At 37.1% G+C, this 22,206-nt stretch overlaps 1 protein-coding gene across 4 annotated transcripts in view; it reads left to right on the top strand.

Moving 5' to 3' along the window:
• Positions 1–22,206, top strand: part of LOC115453800 (ras-related protein Rab-32) — a 45,039-nt gene that overhangs the window by 3,174 nt on the left and 19,659 nt on the right. Inside the window, exon 1 of one of the 4 annotated variants that reach the window (XM_037442665.1) lies at positions 1,264–1,777. The exons of 1 other annotated variant lie outside the window; for it this stretch is intronic. In XM_037442665.1, coding sequence (XP_037298562.1) covers positions 1,649–1,777 — 129 coding nt within the window. In that variant the 5' untranslated portion in view covers positions 1,264–1,648. Of the gene's footprint in view, positions 1–1,263; positions 1,778–3,241; positions 3,527–17,392; positions 17,447–22,206 lie in introns of those variants that run through there. 2 more of the 4 variants (XM_037442667.1, XM_037442668.1) reach the window with 2 other exon arrangements.

Raw genomic sequence — 22,206 nt, 5'->3', positions numbered from 1 at the left:
TCACGTTTGTTTTTGTCATTTTTACCATTTTCTTGTTGGGGTAAATATATTTTTCCACTATATATATTTTCAATCAAATACCTGTAACTGTAAAGAGAAATTTAAATAAACTTATTTATTTTTTTATTACCTTTATGAATTAAGTGATCATATTTAGAGACCGTTGGTCATTTTTGATAAAACTTTTAGTACTAAATGATATGTACAATAAAAAAAATCAAACGGGAGTGTCAATTCAAAATAAATATCTTTTTTATTCGATGATAAAATTACGAATTTTACAGTATCATCGATATAATTATATGTACTACGTACTAGATTTGACGTTCCGAACATTCACTGTGTTCAACTGAATTGAACTGCAATCCATTCAAACTGACTAGTATGGTCAATATGGACAGCTTGTGGTTGTGTATGGAGTGGCGCTCATGATATAAGAAGTCGAGTCTAAGTGTAAGTCTGGATTTGAATAAAAAATATTAGTCAAATAAGTAAAGTTATTTGTTTTTCAAGTGAATAAATAGGTTATAACATGACGTTTCGGATGCCATTCACATTTTGAACAAAAAAAAAAAATATGGGCGTTTGTGTCTATAGTATAAGGCATTTTCTAACAGTCAACCTTTGGGTGATGCAGCTGATGAGAATGTAATTGTACCTAAAGAAAATATAAATAAGACAATACTTATATATACTACATATATAATACATACATGTGTAATAAACCGAATATAAAATGAACGTAGGTAATGCTGTATGTTCTTTTTGTTTGCTTTGTTATTGTGCGGCTGTCTACTGGTATTCTTAAAATATTAAATAAATAGATACGACTACCCGGTACATAAGTACCTTAGAGGCAGTATCTATAATTTGAGTTTCAGTAAAAAAAGGTAATACACATTTTTTTTTAGATATATTATGTATACATATTATAATATTAATCCTAGGCAGCTAATATACACAATGTATCTTATACTTATTGAAATCCTTTACAACGTTAATGACTGTAAAGGGTAATCAAAATAAATAAGATTATAAACAATGCCGACTTAACAATAAAAAATCACTTACACTGCGATATTGAATGAATCCTCTAAGATATTGTAAAATAAAATTATTGTTATTGTTAAACGCACGTTGACCTATCCCTTGTGTGTGATCTCTCTGTAAATTAATTGTCAAATAGGTATAATTTATTCTCAGACGCCATTATCTTGACGAGAGAGCGAACAATAATGTTTATGTACCCGCTTATTTCATTGTGCTCCATAGATAAGAACACTTGTGTGGTGTAATGCGAATTAAAAATTTAAAATAAGAACGTCTCCGATTTGTGCCAGCTTGTGCTATTTTTTAATTAAAAAGTACTCCCATGATCTTTTTTTTTACATAGACTAGAGCATCCGATAGTTTGGTTTTCGGTCAAATCATAATTTCGCGCCAGTCGTGATTGACGTGTTGGAGGTGTTTTACGCGCGCACCTTTCTTTTGTGATAAGACAAACGGCACGTTAATCGTTGGCATAACAAACTGAGTTTAAAATCAACAGTGCAATTAGTGCATACGTATTGGGACTGAAATGTTTGTGAAAATTAATCACTCTTATCATCATTTATACAATTTATACTGAATTAGTGATTTTCATATAATGATAAAACAATTGAACAAACAAACAGTTCACGAACAATTGTTAAGACAAGAGCAGTTGATCGAATCCAAATCGAAATCCAAGTATATGGGGAATATGACAGTGAAGAATGGACGACGGTTATCGCAGGTTAGTACTTACATAATATTTCGTTTATTCAATTTAATGACGAGAAGAACAAGCACCTCGCCACACGCCATAAGGTGACAACTGCACACAGAAATGTGAATTACAGAATACGATTCTGTGTGGTATTGTTCTGCGCTCGTCACCTTGAGATTACATGTTAATTTTAACTCATAATATCCAGTAAAAGCAATATGTAGTTATTTTAATATACTTTGAAAATTTAAATAATACTTGCACATTGCTGGGAGATAGGCCAATAAGTTAGTGGTAACATACCCAACCCGAACGGGCCAGGGGGCCTAAAAGGCCTGCTACTCATAAAATATATAAATAAGGCCATACTGTGTTATGTTTAGTTTAAGTTCTTTAGTAGTGAAAAGGTATTGGGTGGGTTATTCAGTTTATGTTACCTATCTAGAAGGTAACATGCATAATTTTCGTTTGGAAAGTAAAGGCTGGTTCACATAAAAAACCCTTATAAGTACTTAATATCAAAAAAATATATTAGCGTACTTACTATTAATCTTGAATTCTGTTTTTGAAATTGTTCTTTATTATGAGAAAACGAATCTCATAGCTCTAGAAGTGCTTGCGAGACATTTACGTCCTTAATTTTGATTAATGTTTATGGTTAAGGTTATAGCTTAAGGTCCATTTTTCATACATTTTGTTTCACCTTTAATCTGGGTAACTAAACAAGTATTGACAAGTAAAGAATTTAAATTCACGTCTAGTTAGTACGACGAAATTTTAAAGGCCGAAATATCCATGCATATTAATTATTTTTACGTTTTTCTTTCAACTGCGAGAACTAATCACTAACTAGACGTGAATTTAAATTCTTTACTTGCCAATACTTGTTTAGTTACCCAGATTAAAGGTGAAACAAAATGTATGAAAAATGGACCTTAAGCTATAACCTTAAAAAGTAGATTCAATTTTATTTAGGCATTTAGGTACTACGCAAACATATCTTAATCATTTTATTAAAACTTCGCAAATTCGTAAATATTTGTATTATATATGCGATACAATAATTCCTTCTAAAACTGCCGTAATCGACCTATTCACACCCACCTACCTACAAAGACATGTTAGTTAATCAGGCCACAACGTAAATTCATTGACCTATCTGTCTTAAACCGAAATTAAAATTTAACGTTTTATAGAACAAAAAGTATTCACAATTAACGAAATTAACGAATGATTTAATTCTTATACAGTTAGCACACAGCTAAAGTAATCTCGGGAAAGCTTTCTTTAGTGAAATATTCTTAATTAGATAGGCCACTGGCTTAAACTCAACAGCCTACACGCAAAAAAATTGTCACTAAAACAGACGCTGGATGTTAGGCAAAGTTGCGAGGAAAAGCTAGTATAGAATATTTGATATCATCATATGCAAAGTTCATATCAATAAGTGATACTGATAAGATATTACGTGTTATATGTAGTCGATAGTGCCGCCGTGGTTCCGCCACAGGTCACTACGTTTACAATAAAAAAAACTATCATACTGCTATTTATGGATAATCATTTTACTAACAGTGATAAATTTAATTAGGAACTAAAAACAATTATTATCTCGGGAATAACTCGTGTTACTTAGGTGATACATTCTTATTGCTATTTATATTTTTTTGTGTTAAATTAATATTTAATGTGGGAATATTTTACGGAATGGTTATTTAGTTTGCAATGATGTACGCAGAAGAAGCTCTGGACGTGGAAATCAGTGGACGCATGACCGTAAGTTGAAATGTTATCAAACGGTTCCTGTTTGCGCATGCGCAGACATAATTCATATTTAATGTGTTGAAAATGCGTAGGCACATTGTATACGTACATTATAAGCGTACGTTTATACTACAATGTTGTTTAATTACCATTTAAAGTTATACAAAAAGTAACTCACCTATATAGAAGCTATATTCCTTCGCCATTCATATTCATGTGATAAGTTGTTGCTCCAAATATTTGCGTTAAGAAAGATTTACAAAAATATTGCATTCATCGAACCACCTAGAACTTTGAATCATAAAATGTGGCATGGCTTTGCACTGGGGTCAACACTCTAATGACTGATCATAAGTTGTTGAGTCTCATAATGCAGTTATACTGTCTCAAATCAAACCGGAATACGAAACTACCTATATGCATAAATAATTAAAATGACGTTATTTATTCAAATGAAGGCTTCAGTACGTTGGACCTATTTATTTTTAGCAATATTTACAGTCTATAACAATTTAACTATTTAACTAAATATGTAGAAATTGCTTTATACCCTAATAGAAAAGCTAGATAAAAAAGAATAGCAAAGTGGAGCAAACTTAAAACTCATATTATTGCCGTACCATTAAGCGTGGAATAGTTTGCCGGCAAACGTGTTTCCTCCGCCCTATAACTTGGGGTTAGCAATTTATCTCTATATCTATCTCTCGATCTCAAGCGGATCCTGAAGAAACAATTCGACATTGGCGGCAGAAGATGTCTTCATCTCTTCCCGGTCGATATATTCTCTCGAACTTCACTTTAACATCAGGTACAGTGAAGCCACTTTGTCGTACTTCGGTAAAAAATGAGGCAGGGTCTTACACTCCAGGTAACACCTGATAATCTATTCCACCCCGGAAGCCGTGGTAGCCTCGTAGCTGGACCAAAATAAACATGTTTCCAACTCTTATATTAAGATTTATGAGTTATGACCCATTCACACCTCGGTCACGGCCACTATTCGGTCATTCATTGTCATCTCGTTCATTCATCTACCTCTATTAACGTATCAACCATCATTGATGCTTCCTGCATTACTATGAGCATTTCACAATGTCCTACGATAGATAACTGGTTTCAATAAACCAGTTTGAATGTTAGTTACTTTTTGATAAGAGAGTTTCTAATGTAGTCGAGGTTGTTGAAAGATCTTAATTTTTTAGTGTAGGTACTTTAGTTATGGAAATATAGAATTGCTGCTTTATAAAATTCCTAATGTTAGATTGTTAATTGTTTAGCCAACGAATAGGCTTACTTTATTTTAAGATTAGCTGTTAAATGAAGACAGCAGTTACGGACCCGAGTATTTTAACTAAAAAAATATTCCTTTCTTATAAGATTTGTGTTAATTAAAGTAATGAGTATTTTAAGAGTTAATTCATATATCGCCTTATAGATTATGCTGCTTATTATAGGGCGAGTTTTAGCCACAATCCCTATTCCCAGCAATTAAAACTGAGTTTTTGATTCAAGGAACTAAATAGTTTTATAAAATATGCTGTTTGTTTCTTTTTATAGAAATTTACTTTATAATTTGTCGAAGCATGAAGTCATTCATATTTTTCCCTTCCTTGGAAGATAAGACGGGAGACATCCTGTCACAAGTTATACTATCGACTACCGGATATGTACTGTACCTATAGCAACTATCGTACATACTATGGTGAAACCTTGACATAAGGTATCGCTCCGGGATTAGGCAGAAAACATCCAGTAAGACAGGCCGGCATAACTTAAGCGACCGTCTACGGACGCATCTCTCTTGCTAGTGATATTTTATTTTGACTACACACAATTCCAGCGTATTCACATCATTAAAATGTTAATGATATCGTTAAATATGAATAGCAGTAATTGTAATTTATTATTATCAGTACATGCCAAAGCAATTTATCAAATAAAAATGTCGTTTCATTACTTTTTAATAATCCATAATCGGAGCTAATTATGAGTTATAAATGTACGTACTTTAGTCATACGTTTACATGAGTAACTTGGTATCAGTTAGGGTTGTCAGTTATTGGCAAAGTTAATTGTAAAATAATTTTAAAAAGACTTAATACATTCTGTTGTATATCGATATAGAAGAATAGTCATCCCTTTATTACCGTAATCGGCATCCACAAGTTTGTAAATTATTTTTACCAACTATAATTACTCTATAAATGTCCTATTGCTGGACAAAATTTTCTGTTAAAGTGCTCCCTTCTGCAAAACAGCGCGCTAACCGCATTTTTAGAAACTTAAACTCAACATTCTTGCATATTCCTACGGTAACCCGCACGCCAAAAATGTATGGAACTTATGTTGAAGACCGTGTGCTCGGGGGAGGGTCTTAATTTTTTACTGTAAGCCATGTCGCCGGCATGTATTTGTACATCAGTCATGAAATAGTAAATTACTTTTGAATATTACATCCTAATACAATGGGAAAGGGTCCGTATAACCCGATTACCGACGGCTTCCCTTTCATAATTTATGTAATATTTAAATCATTAAAACGATTTGCAGACGACATTCATGCATATTAGTATCGATATGTTATGTCAGATTCCCTTTCTAAAAATGTAACCCTTCACCACTGCGTCTCATGTTAAATTCCATGAGACAACAAATATAAATGGTTTTTGTTAAAGTGCCAACCCCAGCGTCTGTCGCCACAATCTCGTTATTTCAATAGAAGTAGCGGTTTATCGGTCAGTGCCTTCGGCATCACGCCTGTTTTCTCTCCTTAGAAACACTTTTGTCATTTAATTAACTGTATATTATCAAATCCGAAATATAGTAAGCAGATAATTTTCGCATTAGCACCGTAAAATTAGAATTACTGTAAGTAATTCCGTTTGGTAACTTCATAGTTGCGAAAACACCTTGCGAGTTAGCAACTATATTTATATAAGTAAAATATATTTGTTACAATGAGATTATGAAGGCAATATTCCTTGCAACTACTGAATCAAAAAATCTTCCAATAAATAATAAAGTCGTCCCCTTTAGTAAAATTTTGGTAAAACGTTTATATGTAAGTGCAAAGTCCTGAACAGAGGCTTGTAAAATAAAGCCAAGATTTATCGTGTAGTACATCTGCTATTACTGTTTCCTTAATGAGTAATTTCATACACGTAGTACATAGCCCTGACCTCTCTAAGATAAGATTATACTGCGTAGTGGCCATTACGAACCATGATATTTAGGGCCTGTTTCACAAGATTCTAGTAAATTTTATTTGACAGTAAAGGTATTTTGTAGATATTGTTTTTATGGATAAGAGTATTTGAAATGTATTATTTATTGTCAGAGTGTGGCGAAGTTCTGCTATTTGATACGTAACGCAGCCCCTAAGTTAACATATTAATCAGGTAATGTAGATAGTAATTATTTTATTACTATTGATTGAGGAGTATAGATATGAGTATGACTTTTGCATTTGGTCGGCTTAATATTTATGTGACGAGTAGCAATTACTCATAAGTTGTGAAACAGGCACTTACAGACACGACACAAAGCGAATTACTCGTGTTGAAACTAGTAATTCTTTTGAAGAGGATAACTACGAGTCTCATTGCAACTATAAGCCGGGACCATCAGGCATTTTATATTTAGACGAGCTTTGGCCCACGGCTCCGCCCGCGTTATGAAGTTTTTGGGGTTAAAGTTTTCCGTTATAAAAGTCACGCTATATATTTTCCCGCGAGCCTATATTCTTCCCAGGGTCTCAAACTGTCTCCATACCAAATTGTATCTTAATACGTTGGGTAGTTTTTGAGTTTGACACGTTCAGGCAGACAGATGCAGCGGGGGACTTTGTTTTATAATATATTTTTGTAAAACTTTTTAAAAGGAACAATCCCGTCATTGTTGCATAATTTTAACCGTTTACGCAGCGCACGGAACGGAAGCTCTCAAAACTAATCAATTTTCCCTCTTTTTGCAACATCTTTCATGACTACTCCGTTCCTATTGGTCATAGCGTGATGATATATAACCTATAGCACTCCACAAACAAAGGGCTATCCAACACAATAATATTTTTTCAGTTCAAACCGGTAGTTCCTGAGATTACCCATTACTGCTCCGCTCCTATTGGGTATAGCGTGATGATATATAGCCTATAGCACTCCAGAAACAAAGGGCTATCCAACACAAAAATATTTTTTTACTTTGAACTGGCATTTCCTGAGATTAGCTATTACTGCTCCGCTCCTATTGGGTATAGCGTGATGATATATAACCTATAGTACTCCACGAACAAAGGGCTATCCAACACAAAAAGATTTTTTCAGTTTGAACCGGTATTTCCTGAGATTAGCCATTACTACTCCGCTCCTATTGGGTATAGCGTGATGATATATAGCCTATAGCACTCCACGAACAAAGGGCTATCCAACACAAAAAGAATTTTTCAGTTTGAACCGGTAGTTCCTGAGATTAGCGCGTTCAAACAAACGAACTCTTCAGCTTTATATAATAAGTATAGATATGTCAAGTTGCTTTTACTTCGACTGTTCTACTACGCCTTTTTTTTTTTTTTTTTTTGGTTTCGTGGAGAAAGTCCCTTATTACTACCGCCCAGCCTTCGTGGGGGGCGACTGAGCGGTTATGCTGGGGTAACCGTGCCTTACGGCCCGGCGTTGAGCCGCCCGGATTTGATGACGACCTTCGGGCGACCGCCGGGCCGAGTCCCTAACCCTATATACAACTTAAACCTATGCACGGCCTACCAGCTAAAACTCCGCGGTGGCCCTCTTCGGCGCATTAGGGACGGCTGCGGGCTTACTCTGACGTTGAAGTGTCTAGTCTGCGACCGCAGCCGCCCCTGCGCGGTACCGCCTTGCGGCCCGTCTCCTATGGGGGGGGCTCAGAAGCCCCCACGCACCGAAGGACGCCCTCGGCGTCTACGGCAGCGTGAGGCCAACTACACACACTGCCGTCCAACCCGGGGTTAACCGACAAATGTGCAAAGATGCACAGAAATGCACTAGGGCGGACAGCCCCCTGCCGCCCGCCGACGACCCCCTTCGTGGCCCCTATTAGTCGCCTCTTACGACAGGCAGGGGATACCGTGGTGGAATTCTCCAAACGCCCCCATTCCACAGGGCGGGTTCTACTACGCCTACTGCCTTCTAACATTACTCTATATTTCCTCTTGGCGGATATAGGATATTCCGACCATGTCTACATAATATTTGTACACCATTCGTTCAGTTATCGCTATAAAAAGAACACGTGTATATTGAAAAGTTAAAAAAATATTCTATGAACAGCCAGTAGATACAATGACCCGGTAGTCGGTGACGAATGGCGTATCAACAAGAAAAAAATATACATTTAATAATTGTTATAATTTAATTTCTATGTTTTTTGTGTGATATTACGGGATGATTGAGTCACTCGCTTTGCGCGTCAAGATTGCTGATAAAAAATCAAAACATCAGATTTCAAATGAGCTCACGACTCTTCAGGCCAACTACTAAACCTTCAAACCTTATTTTATTATTTCTAATTTCTAATTGCTAGAGGTGCTGGGAGGAAATAATTATAAGGATAATAGAGAAATTTCATGATTCCTGAGAGGGTTGTGCAGTCATATAAAAATTTAAATTAATTTATTCCTTATTCCACGAGTCTATAAATGAACTGCTCTAAACTTTTTTTTTCTCTTTTCACTTTATCATGTACTGTAGTCTTTACCCTAAACTGATTGAAAAGAGCAACACCAGAGTTTCTTGCCCGTTCTTCTCTGGTGAAAACTGCTTTCCGAACTGGTGGTAGAGTTAATATTGACAGAATCTAAATAATGTATAACATTTTACAGATTCAAATAAATCATTTCATTTCATTGAAACAGTTGTATTCAATGTTGCTTGGTGACAGAAATAAATCCAAATATATAAAAATGGAGGCATTAAAATAGCTATTAAGAGATTTATACTTTACTAAAAGGGAAACACTTAATACATACCGAAAATAAATTAAAATACCTTTAACATGTTATAATTAGATATATTTTTTTTTATTACATGCTAGTAAATTTACTTGTTAAAATAATTCTTTTTTACTTGGTTCTCGGTTCTACTTGGTTAAAGAAAGCGGAATTACGGACAGACGGATCCTGGGTTCGTTTACCAGATCGGACAATATTAGGGATAGTGGTAGATGGAAACAGTCTGGGCGGTCATACGCAGAATACGAGGGACCAATATACTTATATAATAAATCTACAGGATACCACATGTCCCATTCATACCTACTGCAGACTATAGTTGCTAAACTACCTACAATCTAACACGTGACGTCGTTTCATAAAATAAGCAACTCTCAACCGTATTTCCAAATGAATAATCACTTTTGGAGTAATGAAATCAATTGTTCAAAGCGCAGTGATATGGTTTCGCCGGCGTTAACCGATTCCGTACAAATGCGGATAGTAATGCTTTACACGGTCCGTCAACTCCGGCCGGAACGAATTTGAGGAAGCACTATATTCGGGGGAGTAAGTGGATTTCATCAATTAACAATATCGCTTATTATCAAATTACTATCGGCTCGGTCTGGTGGCGTGGTTGGACTGAAACCTAACCTCTCCTCGGTTCAGACTTTGGACAATTCGAACAGTTTGTTGCTTGGCGACGTTAAGCGGATTGTTGGCGACGCAAATCCTTTTTGGTAAAATATAGTTTAGTTTTAAATTTTTGAATTTCGATTCGTCAATGTAATGTCTTTTATGTTCTTAGTTGTCAGTTGAGATTTTTTATTTTTCGTCGTATGTGAGTAAATTATTTTATTATAACGCCTAGTTTTACTCCTTAACTGGTTGAGTACTGGCTCATCTTTAACAAGTGGTCCTTCGAGCCGGATCTGCAGAATATTATGTTCCGCACACCGCAAAAAATGACCAGGAAAACGCGCCGTGGCCCACAAGAGAAATTGCCGAAAAATGTTGACTCTGAAAAAGGGTCTCCACAAACATGGATCAGGCAACAACGGAGGGACTCTCAAAGGAAAATGGTGCGCAGCCAATAGTACAACCAAGTATTCCCGAACTTGATGCAACTTCTGAGCCAACTCGACACGTTCCAGATCCGCTCGCAAAAGCAATGTCTTCACGCAGAAGTCAGGTATCATCCAAGTCTTCTATAAACATCATACAAAAGAAATTGCAATTGGAAGCGGAACAACGGAAGGCACGCATCGAAATGGCCCTCATCGATCGGGAAACAGAGTTAAAGCTGGCGGAACTTGAAGAGGAGACCTACATTGATTACAGTCCACAAATTGAAGAAGAAGTTAATAGGTCTCAACTTCAAGTACAAGATTGGATAGAAAATCTTCAAACTACATTCGAGGTACCACCGAAGGACCAGTTCACCCCCGATCATGGTAAAACAGCGGGTCAACTGCACCAGGTATCGCCAATACTTGTAGCTACGAAGAACAAAACACATACGACCACGTCAAAAGGCCCTGTACCACCCACGTACAGCTCAAGCAATGCTGTAGACATGCTTGCTATGGCAATTAAAAACCTCACAAGTGCCACTGCCAATAAAACCAATGCCAGTTTACTGAGCCGCATGTCAACACCAAAAGATTTACCGGAATTTGCTGGCGATCCAATGGAATGGCTCCAGTTTAAGCAGGCGTATGAGGAGTCCACTGAGGTGTGTAATTTTACGGACAAGGAGAATTTATGGAGGCTACGTAAGTGCCTTAAAGGGTCGGCGAAGGAATCAGTTAGTGCTTTGTTTATCAGCGCCACGTCACCTGCAAAGGTTATGTCGACATTGGAGCTGCTGTATGGGAACCCTGACTGCATAATATCCCGTATTATAAACGACCTTAAAAACTCCCGCCGCTGCACCAGGACTATCAAAAAGACTGTGTGACATTTGCAGTGAAAATTCAGAATTTTGTAGAGGCAGTTCGAGCTGTTGGACGTGAAGAATACCTATTTGGGGTAAATATTGTATCTATCATTTTATCCAAGCTGCCTCCAATACTTATTTCAAAATGGTCAGATTACAGCTATAAATTTATAATAGAAGGAACTAAACCGCGGCTAATAATAATGTCTGAATTTTTACAAGAAGAGGCCGTAAAATTATCAACAACCGCGAGCATCATCACCAACATTCGACATGTCCCTTCAAAATACCAAAGGGAAAATACAACCCGAGCTATATCACATACATTCGCAATTCAAGAAAACGAATCCCAATGCCGATTTTGTAAAAGTCTGTTCACATACTAACCGAATGCAAAGAGTTTAAGAAAGCGCTACGTAATGTCAGATGGCAATTTGTCAAACGTCACGGAATTTGTTACAAATGTCTATTATCTCGCCATGAGCGCAATACATGCCCAGCGCCTTCCTGTGACAAAAATAATTGCGGTCAACCCCATCATCGCCTTTACACTACACCGTGAACGTGGTTAATCGAGAAAACGATCAACGTACGCATCGACCATCTATATCAATAGCTACGGATGCACGTCACGAGCCTGAGCTGCGAGGTACTTCTCCTGCATCACAGTCGTCACCGTCACCAGCTACGGAAAATGTAACCTATATTAGTGCGAGTGATCGTAAAGTTTTGCTAAAAGTGGTTCCTGTTCGTATACACGGTCCCCTCGGTGTAGTGAATTCGAGTGCGTTGTTAGATGACGGGGCAACTGTATCGTTCATAAGCGCTAGCCTCGCAGAACGTGCAGGACTACACGGGCGCCGGGAAACAATGCATGTGCGTGGTGCTTGGACTGATAACGAACTGGTTTGTGAAACAACAATTGTTAATATGGACCTTAGTGGTATAGACAATAAGGTGTATAACATAAGAGCTCGTAGTATCAAGGAGTTAAACTTGCCTTTGCAAAAATTCGATTTTGTTAAATGTTATAATTATAGCCACTTAAGCGATATAAAGAATGATTTATGTACCGTTAATTTAAAACCTGAAATGTTAATTGGACAGGATAATTACCATTTGCTATTGCCCTTAGAAGTAAGGTTGGGTAAATTAAATGAGCCGTCTGCTACACTCACCCCTCTAGGCTGGTGCATCCACGGTAGTCTACGTGTGCCGCAGAACGAGCGCAAATCGACAATCGCCACTGCTCTCACTGTATTTGAGAATGCAGAGGATTCTATGTCATACGAGGTCGGTTTGCAGCATCTTCATGAGGAAGTCAGATGTTCCTTTGCCTTAGATTCACTAGGAATTTCAGCCACTATGCCGCGTCAAAATGCTGATGACGTACGCGCTATCGCTGAGCTGGAACGTACTGCCCTTCTCAAGGACGGTCGTTGGTATGTTTCTCTACCGTGGAAGGATAAGGAGTGTAAGATGCCAGACTCTTACACTGCCGCTGTAAGAAGGTTCCGAGGTATTGAAAATAAAATGGAGAAGGATTTAGGTTTTGCTTACAGGTACAGAGAACGTATTCAACATCTACTGGAAAATGGATTTGCTAGAGTACTTGAGGACTCCGCGTCCACTCCCCGGACATGGTATTTACCTCACTTCGGAGTGGACAATCCGCATAAAAAGAAACTACGTCTGGTATTTGATGCTGCGGCGAAGGTGAAAGGTTCGTGTCTTAATGATTACTTACTCACGGGCCCCGATTTGTTGTCATCTCTATTTGGTATAATGTTACGTTTTAGAGAGAATAAAGTAGCAGTAACAGGTGACATCAAAGATATGTTCTTACGCATAAAAATTCATGACGAAGACCAAGACGCATTTAGATTTATTTGGCGAAATAGTCCTAAAGAAAATATTAAGACGTATGTAATGACGTCACTAATTTTTGGAGCTAATTGTTCCCCTTTATAGCTCAGTTTATAAAGAACAAAAATGCACAGCGCTATGTGTCAACCTTACCGGCCGCTGTTAAAGCAATAACGAATTCACACTATATGGATGACTATATAGATAGTTTACCTGATGACGAGTCAGCAATAAAAATGGTAAAAATATAACTAATATCCACTTATCAGGTGGTTTTGAGATTCGAAACTGGACTAGTAATAGCGAAGCTGTGTTGAACTCTATACCTGAAGCATCCTTAGGCACTGCAGCCATAAAGTTTAAAACTCATCAGCAGTTCGAAGGAGAGCGTATTTTGGGCCTGATATGGTATCCCAAAGATGACGTATGGGGTTTTGATGTGTCTTTGAAACGGATACCCGAAAGCATTATTCATGGTAAGGAGCGCCCTACGAAACGGTTAATGTTAAGAGTAGTAATGTCTATTTTTGATGTTTTAGGTTTCCTATCGCCATTTACTATACAAGGAAAAATTATGCTACAGGATACGTGGCGTCTTAATATTGGATGGGACGAATATATATCAGATGATATTTACGGTAAATGGTGCAAATGGATTAATTTACTTAAGTCTATTCGTGACTTACGCATACCGAGGTACTATCAGGCGCCATTAACAATAAGGCGAGATAGCCAGCCGGCCACGAACCTAACACCTTGCGATTCGCCAGTACTCATCGGACTCACTATGCCGCCGACACCTCCGCTCGCTACGACCGGTGAGGGAAACTCCGTGACAGAGTCCGCAGATGTTATGTCAATGAATATCGGCTATGACAACCTACAATTGCATGTGTTTAGCGACGCATCGAGTAAAGCAATGTGTGCGGTTGCATTTTGGCGCTGGAACATTAATGAAAAAATTTATGTCTCATTTATAGCAAGTAAGTGTAGAGTCTTACCTGTTAGGCCTATAACCATCCCGAAAGCTGAACTTGAAGCAGCTCGCCTGGCAGCTAGATTGGCGAATAATATAATAAGGGAGCATAGATTAACTCCAACCGTTAGATATTTTTGGTGTGATTCAACCACAGTTATCCATTGGATTCGAAACAATACACGGAAGTATAAAACATTTGAAGCTAATCGCCTAGGTGAGATAGATAACTTGACCCGTATACATGAATGGAAATATGTTCCTACGAAGTTAAACGTTGCTGACTTAGGCACCCGAGAATCTTTTGATTGTTCTGTCTTTGAAAGCGAGTGGTTTACGGGACCAGCTTTTTTATACAATGACATGTCTCAGTGGCCTCAGGATCTACTCAATTATGAATTGGTTGATGATAATCTGGAACACGTAGCGGTTACACATATGGAATCGGAATCATCAGTAACGTTATATCACTTACCTGTACCTGATCCTCTACGGTTTTCTTCCTGGCTACGTTTGAAGAGGTCTGCAGCTGCACTGCTAAGATTTGTCGATAAATGCAAAAGACTTCCTGGACAGTTAGACTGCAAGATGATGGATCGAGCAGAATGCTTACTGTTGAAGAGTGCTCAAGCAAAATCATTCCCTATTGAGATAACCGCTTTGACACGAGGTAAACCTGTACCTAAAAATAGTAAATTACTTACCTTGTCACCCTTTTTGGATAATCACGGCGTAATGAGGGTTAATGGGCGGATCAACTCTGCTCTCGGCGTGGACCTAGAAACGAAAAATCCTGTAATATTAGACGGACGACACCCTGTGGCAAAATTAATTGTTCGGCATTTCCACGTAATGGCCGCTCATGGAAACCAAGAATCCGTGGTGAATGAGCTGAAACAAAGATATTGGCTTTTAAAACTTAGACCTACAGTAAAAAACGTTGTGTCTCAATGTATGTTGTGCAGGATTCGCAAAGCTAGACCACAAGTACCCAGGATGGGAGATTTACCTTTCGCCCGAGTAGCCCATCACAATCGTCCATTTACCTTTTGTGGGTTAGACTTATTCGGTCCTCTGGAAGTTACAGAGGGAAGGCGACGAATGAAAAGATACGGAGTGATATTTACATGTTTGACGGTTCGAGCCGTACATATCGAATTAGTGGGATCGCTCACTGCGGACTCCTTAATTTTGGCCTTGCGACGTATGGCGTCGAGGCGCGGTTGGCCGCGACGCATATATTCGGATAACGGAACAAATATGCGAGGTGCCGATAAGGAGCTGCAGAAATCTATTCAAGAAATAGATACAGGAGTTTTAAAAATGAGGGTGTTAATAATGGATTTGATTGGACCTTTATTCCTCCGGCGAGTCCCCATTGGGGTGGGGCATGGGAAAGATTAATAAGAACCATCAAAACTTCACTGAGAATTATATTAAAAGAACGTGCTCCAAGGGAAGAAGTTTTAAACACCTTCATGACAGAGGTGGAAAATATTGTGAACAGCCGTCCCTTGATGCATGTTAGCGTCGAGGCAGGTGACGTAGAGTCACTCACGCCAAACCATTTCCTTATTGGAACGTCATCAAATCTGCCTATATTAGGAAGTTTTAATGACACGGATTTCTGTCTGCGCCAACAATGGCGTAAAGCTCAAAGGTTAGCTGACATGTACTGGCGTAGATGGGTAAGGGAGATCCTTCCTGATCTCATACCAAGAGGAAAATGGTGTGGAGAGCAGAAACCCCTGCAAGTTGGCGATCTCGTTTTGGTTGTAGACCAAGATTTACCGCGTAACGTTTGGCCAAAGGGTCTTATTACCAAGTTATTTCCAGGAAAGGATGGTCGAGTACGGGTAGTAGAGGTCAAAACCAAGACGGGATTTTGGCGGCGTTCTGCGGCGCGCGTCGCTCGTATTCCTCTAGATGTGGAATGCTGTACCAGCATTGGGGTGGGGAGTGTTGGCGACGCAAATCCTTTTTGGTAAAATATAGTTTAGTTTTAAATTTTTGAATTTCGATTCGTCAATGTAATGTCTTTTATGTTCTTAGTTGTCAGTTGAGATTTTTTATTTTTCGTCGTATGTGAGTAAATTATTTTATTATAACGCCTAGTTTTACTCCTTAACTGGTTGAGTACTGGCTCATCTTTAACACGGATATGGGGTAGATGAGATTGGTGTACAGGTTTCCTGCGCCAAACCTCACAGTCTTCACGAAACTTAAATTTACAACTTTACTAGTTATTACTTTGGTTTTTATGATTGTTATACCGAACCCTGGTTAAGTCAGTCTTTTATTGTACTGTAAACTGAGTAACTGTAGACCTTGTCGATAGGTACCTACACCCCGACCTCACCACATAATCCGTAGCGGAACTTGCCTCTACGATTAAAAGTAATTAGACCCTCTTGCACAACGCAGAATGTGAAATTTTAGACTCTATGTTTATCTTAGGATTGTGTTAGAAATTTCCCAGATCCCTTTACAAAGATGTCTTTTTAAGCAATTGTAATTTTAATAATGAGTCCATGCATTTTTGTATTACTTAGGGCCTGTCCCAAAATTCCTGAGTAAATCCTATTTGTCACATAAATGTTTACGCCGAACATATACAAAATCAGAGTTCAATCTATGTTCCCAAATAAATGGTAATAAAATGAGTACTGCCTACATTAGCTCTTTAATACGATAACTGTCAAATAAAATTTAGTTGCAACTTGTGATCCTTAATGATGTAATGTCAGAGATGTGTGCTCTAGATTTGAACTTTACAAAGACCATAACTTAAAATACAAAGAAAAACACGTCACATATTCACGTCATATTTCTAGTTCTACACAAATCTAGCAGAAATTACACACATTTTCCCACAGCCAGTCCGTTTTTTAATAACTAAATCACATAATTATTCGTCACCCATTTTAAAATAGATTTAATAAAATCAGACTCGCAAAAAATAAATTTGCATTTCGTTTACAAATATATTCTACGTCTCCAAAGAAAGCGCGGTGGCCTTACGAAACCCGTAATATATTCGCTATCAGTGCGCGCGTGTGTTATTTAGTGTTCAGAAACTGTGCTATAATATTGTTTTATACGTGTTCAATACTTTGAAATAATATGAAATAAAATAAACCCTGGAGAATGAAGCTCGCTAAATTAAAGACATTGCTGGTATCATGCGTATGTATTTTGTTTATTTATTAGTGAGTTGTTTTGAACTTTAGTGTGCGTGAGACGAATAAAAAACGAAAATTGTGAAACATTTAATGAATTTTAAAATATTTTTACGTTTCTAAGCGGTTTGATTCAACCGAGGTTATCAGTGAACTTGCAGATAGTGTTAAGAAACGTTTACTTATTGTTTCTTTTTAAATTATTTTTTCATGTGAATTTTAAGTTTGTTATAAATGCCGAAGGTAAAGTTTTAAAAATAACTTAAAACTATTAATCTGTTAAGAAAATAGTTTAGTTGTTGTACATTAACTGCAGTTCCTAAAAATAATATTGTATTAAAAATTGACGCCTTGAAAATATTCAATTACTATTTGAAATTTGAATGTGTGTAAGCGATATCTGATATTTAACCAAATAAAATTATAAATACAAACTTACAATAATATAAAATTTTAATTATGGACCTAGTGTTTTTTCGGGATCTTACGCTTGGTGGCGTAGTACTGCTTGCGCGGTCTCGGTCTCGGGTTCGGGTCAGAGGTCGGAAAATATGATATTAGGTTTTTCTGCCTAGTGTCAGCCCAGAGGCTGGGATTTTTGCCCGATATGGCGATAAGTTATCACATAATGGCACGCAACACCCAGTATGGTGAAAAGTGAGTGACCTGATTCCACCCATGTCCCTCCCCCGTCCCCTTCGGAGATGAAAGGTATGAGTGTTTGTGTATGTTTGTGTGAGTGGCGTGCAGCGTTATGTTAATCAAAGACATTGTCGCTAGACTCGCTGCTACTTGCAGACGTAACGTGAATAAGAGTTGACTAAATGGGAATTAGACGAAGTCGCAGAGCGAGCAGTAGACGGCTGCTCACTCCAATCGACTCCGAGGAGGCCGACAATGCGAGTGGTCGGTCTCCTCCTGTTGTAAACGCTGAAAGTCTTAGGTTGAGTTTGAAAACATCTTAATCCCACGTACAGAGGGGCCCCAATGCGATATTGCGCAGGGACGGTCCCGCGCAACTACCTTAGAGCAACAAAATTCCCTGGGCCTGTCACGTATGCGCCGAAGAAGTCCACCGAGGGTTTTGGTTGGTATGGTGGTGGCAGGGGTAAATAGGATTAGGGACTCGGTCCAAAGTTCACTCGGACGATGCTATACTCACGATTGTCGATATTGGGCCGGAAGACCAGTGAAACCAACATAACCGCTCCACTCACCCCCCCAGTAGTGGTAGCAATAAGGCATTTTTTCCTGCAACAAAAGACGTACCATGAACAGGTGAGCGACCTGATTTTAGTCGTGTACATAAAAAACTTATAAATCTAATATCTTTCGAGTCGCATCTATCTTTCATACAAGTAGCTTTTCATCGTGTGCTGATATTAATCTGGGAATTTATTCCCTTGTTGTCTTAGACAAGGTCTTTTTAGCTTATACACGGGCCAGTGAACCTATGGAGCTTGCTTTTAGAAAGTTCAAAAAATATTTGAGACACTTTAAACAACTAAATATAACCGACGGTCCCTTCGTAAAGTATTGCATCTGCAAAATGCAATTTTGCAGATTCCATACTTTACGTAGGGACCGTCGATATAGGCTCGGCTTTCAGACACTAAAGGACCTTGGTTCTTTATTTATACTTGCGTGCGTTGTCGAACTTCAGAGGGTATGAAAGGGTTCTGACACCATTTCTATGAATACTCTACGTTTGGTAATGGAATTCTCGTTATAAGTTATGCAAACCTAATACTGCCTCATATCTTCCAACACTAAATGTTACCGTCTTAATAAGAATGTCGTGTAACAATTTGGCCAAGGTTTAATAACCACATTTTTTTTTTTAAATATATTCAACACATTATATCTTAATTTAAAATATTAATAAAATTGAACTCCGGTTAGACGTTATTTGCAAATCCAGTATGTAATTAGGCGAGAAACCATACTTATCTGCATAAATACTTGAATTATGTATTAAATTTGTTATAATTGTGTAGGTTAGTCAAGGTCTTCATACGTACATCGAATATATAAAAGTCAATATTTGTTCGTATTTTATGCGCTGTTATATCGTTCATCCGATTGAGATAAAATTGTTTTCATTGCCTGCACTTGCGGGAAGTTTATAGGCATTAGGCATAGTACAATTATGTAACAGTAGGTGGCGCGCGTGTCGTCCACAATATTATCAGTTATCAGAAACCACATAACCGGTCTCAATGAAATTTTATAAATGAGTTTCGTTGGTCCCACCTTGAAAGATTCTTTTGGAAGGTGGCTCTGTTGACCAGGTCTAAAAAGTTCAACTAAGCTCTCATAAAATGCTCTCCACGTAGAAGCTGCTCTTTGGTAGTCTGCCGTCATAGTAGTAGTTTTTAACCATATAAAACATAGGCTCGCTTATTTTCTCAAAACGATAAATAGAGCTATAAATAGTGGACGCACGTTACCTAGTTTAAGTTCGTCCTATGAAGTGAATGGAATGGTTTTAATTCTATATTTCTCAACGAGGAAAACAAACTAGAAAATAGATGCTGTAGATTATACGTTTTTTAATATGAATAAAAAAAACAAAACATCCTGACAAACTTTAATCATACCTATGTTTTTTGTACCGGTCTTGTGTTTATAAAAATATTTAAGAAAATAAATAAAAGTAAACATGCGCCCTGAATGCAGTGATAAACAAATGAAGTTGAAGTGTCCATGACACAAATATTTTTCGTTCTACTTACACTATCATTATAAAGTGTCGGTTTTGTTTTAAATGGCTGTACAGTAATTTTCCTTACCTATTTTTTAAAATCTATGAATGTCATCTTTTACATGTTATTTAGAAAATAATTCGCTATGTAAGTGTTATTAAGGATGGTCATTTCCGCTTTTAATATTCATACGTGTTTAATGGTTGGTGTTCATAATTAAAATATAATAGAACGGACCCATAAGTAATGGATCGCTTAACTTGAAGGAACTTGGTTTTTAGGGTCATAAGTGTAATTAGAGTTATATATATATATATATATATAATATACATAACTAGGTTTTTCTCGTGGCTTCATCTTCGAGAAAATCCGTTCCTGCTACAAAAGTCCCAAAAACACAATACGACAGCAGTGCCATCTATTTAAAAAATCTGATAAAAAAGAACTATTATTCCCATGGCAACAAATAATCGGGATAAAAATAGCCTTTATATTAATCCAGAGAATTATGTTCAATTGTTTTTGCGTATATTTCTAAGGAACATACAAACATTTACACAATCTCGCATTTATATCTATATATATAAAAATGAATTGCTGTTCGTTAGTCTCGCTAAAACTCGAGAACGGCTGAACGGATTTATCTTATCTTGGTCTTGAATTATTCGTGGAGGTCTAGGGAAGATTTAAAAGGTGAGAAAAATTCGAATAATTGCCGGGAAAATCCTCAAAACAGCATTTTTCTATTTCCCATACAAACGTTTTCTAACTAATACGTAGAGTCAATTTGAGCTTTATTGCTATTGTATAAAGTTCACTGTTGTCTAAGCAATGTAGGTGTGTTCCTAACATCAAAGCAGTGTGCGTTGGAGCACAGAATATAATAATGTAATGTCGCGTTCTGAAACTCAACAAAAGTGATATCGCGGACCCGACTAAATTGAACAGTCACAAAATTTAATATATCATTAGTTATTTGGTTGGCTTCACGATATTATTTCTTTTGTTTTACTTTAAAATGCATGTTTTCGTTATGGACAATTTTTGAGCTACTTTTGCATATCTATACTTATAATAAATCTGTAGAGAGGTCAATTCTGTACATGAAATATATTTCCAAAATAACTGGGGGTGATTAGGGATCGATACTGATGCTAAAAATGCAATTAGTAAAATTTTTGTCTGTCTGTCTGTATAACCGTTATAGAAACAAAAACTACTCGACGGATTTTAACTTAATTTGGTACAATTATTTTTCATACTCCTGAGCTGGTTATAGTATACTTTTCATCACGCTACAATTAATAGGAGCATAGCAGTGATGGAAAATGTTGGGAAAACGGGAGAAGTTACTCCATTTTTAAGCTTCCGTCATTTCGTGTGCAACCTTAATGGTTAAAAGTTCCTTCGATTTCACCAGGATCCCATCATCAGACCCTGACCGGACAATCGGACCACCTGCATACCACCATAAATTAAAAAAACATCCCGACAAATTGAGCACCTTCTCCATTTTTGAAACCCGAAATCCACGCGGGCGAAGCTGCGGGCGGAAGCTAGTTATTAATAAGATTCGCTTTCAATAACTTTCGCTATTAAAGTGTTGTTAAATTTTACTCGCATTTAGATATTTTTTAAAAGAAGACATATATGCTTAGGTACAAATTATTATGTCGACACCATATCGTGTATATAGTCACGGATGATTTGTCACAACTCACAAGTAGAATGTCGATGTGTAATGTACCATTGACAAATAAATTAATAACGGATAAGGCATTTATCAACAAATTAAATATTGAAGGAATTTTAATTTCGAAACTAATCCAGCTCATATTATTTATCGTTCAATAAATGAGTTGGATTAATTAGTATCGTATAATAAACCTTAGTATATATTAAAGGCTTAATAAAAATATAAAAGGGATTGCTTTCTAAAAGTTTATATATTTTCCTAGATTACGAATCACCTAATAGGCAGTGCCAAAATATGCAAGAACGTAATTTTTTTTTAGCCTACGCTTGTTATTGACGCATCAACGGTTACTTATTAATATTTCAA

This window comes from Manduca sexta, chromosome 25, assembly GCF_014839805.1.
Source record: "Manduca sexta isolate Smith_Timp_Sample1 chromosome 25, JHU_Msex_v1.0, whole genome shotgun sequence".
Lineage (NCBI taxonomy): Eukaryota > Metazoa > Arthropoda > Insecta > Lepidoptera > Sphingidae > Manduca > Manduca sexta.
The sequence above is the reverse complement of the archived record's forward strand: the minus strand, read 5'-3'. Positions and strand labels throughout refer to the sequence as shown.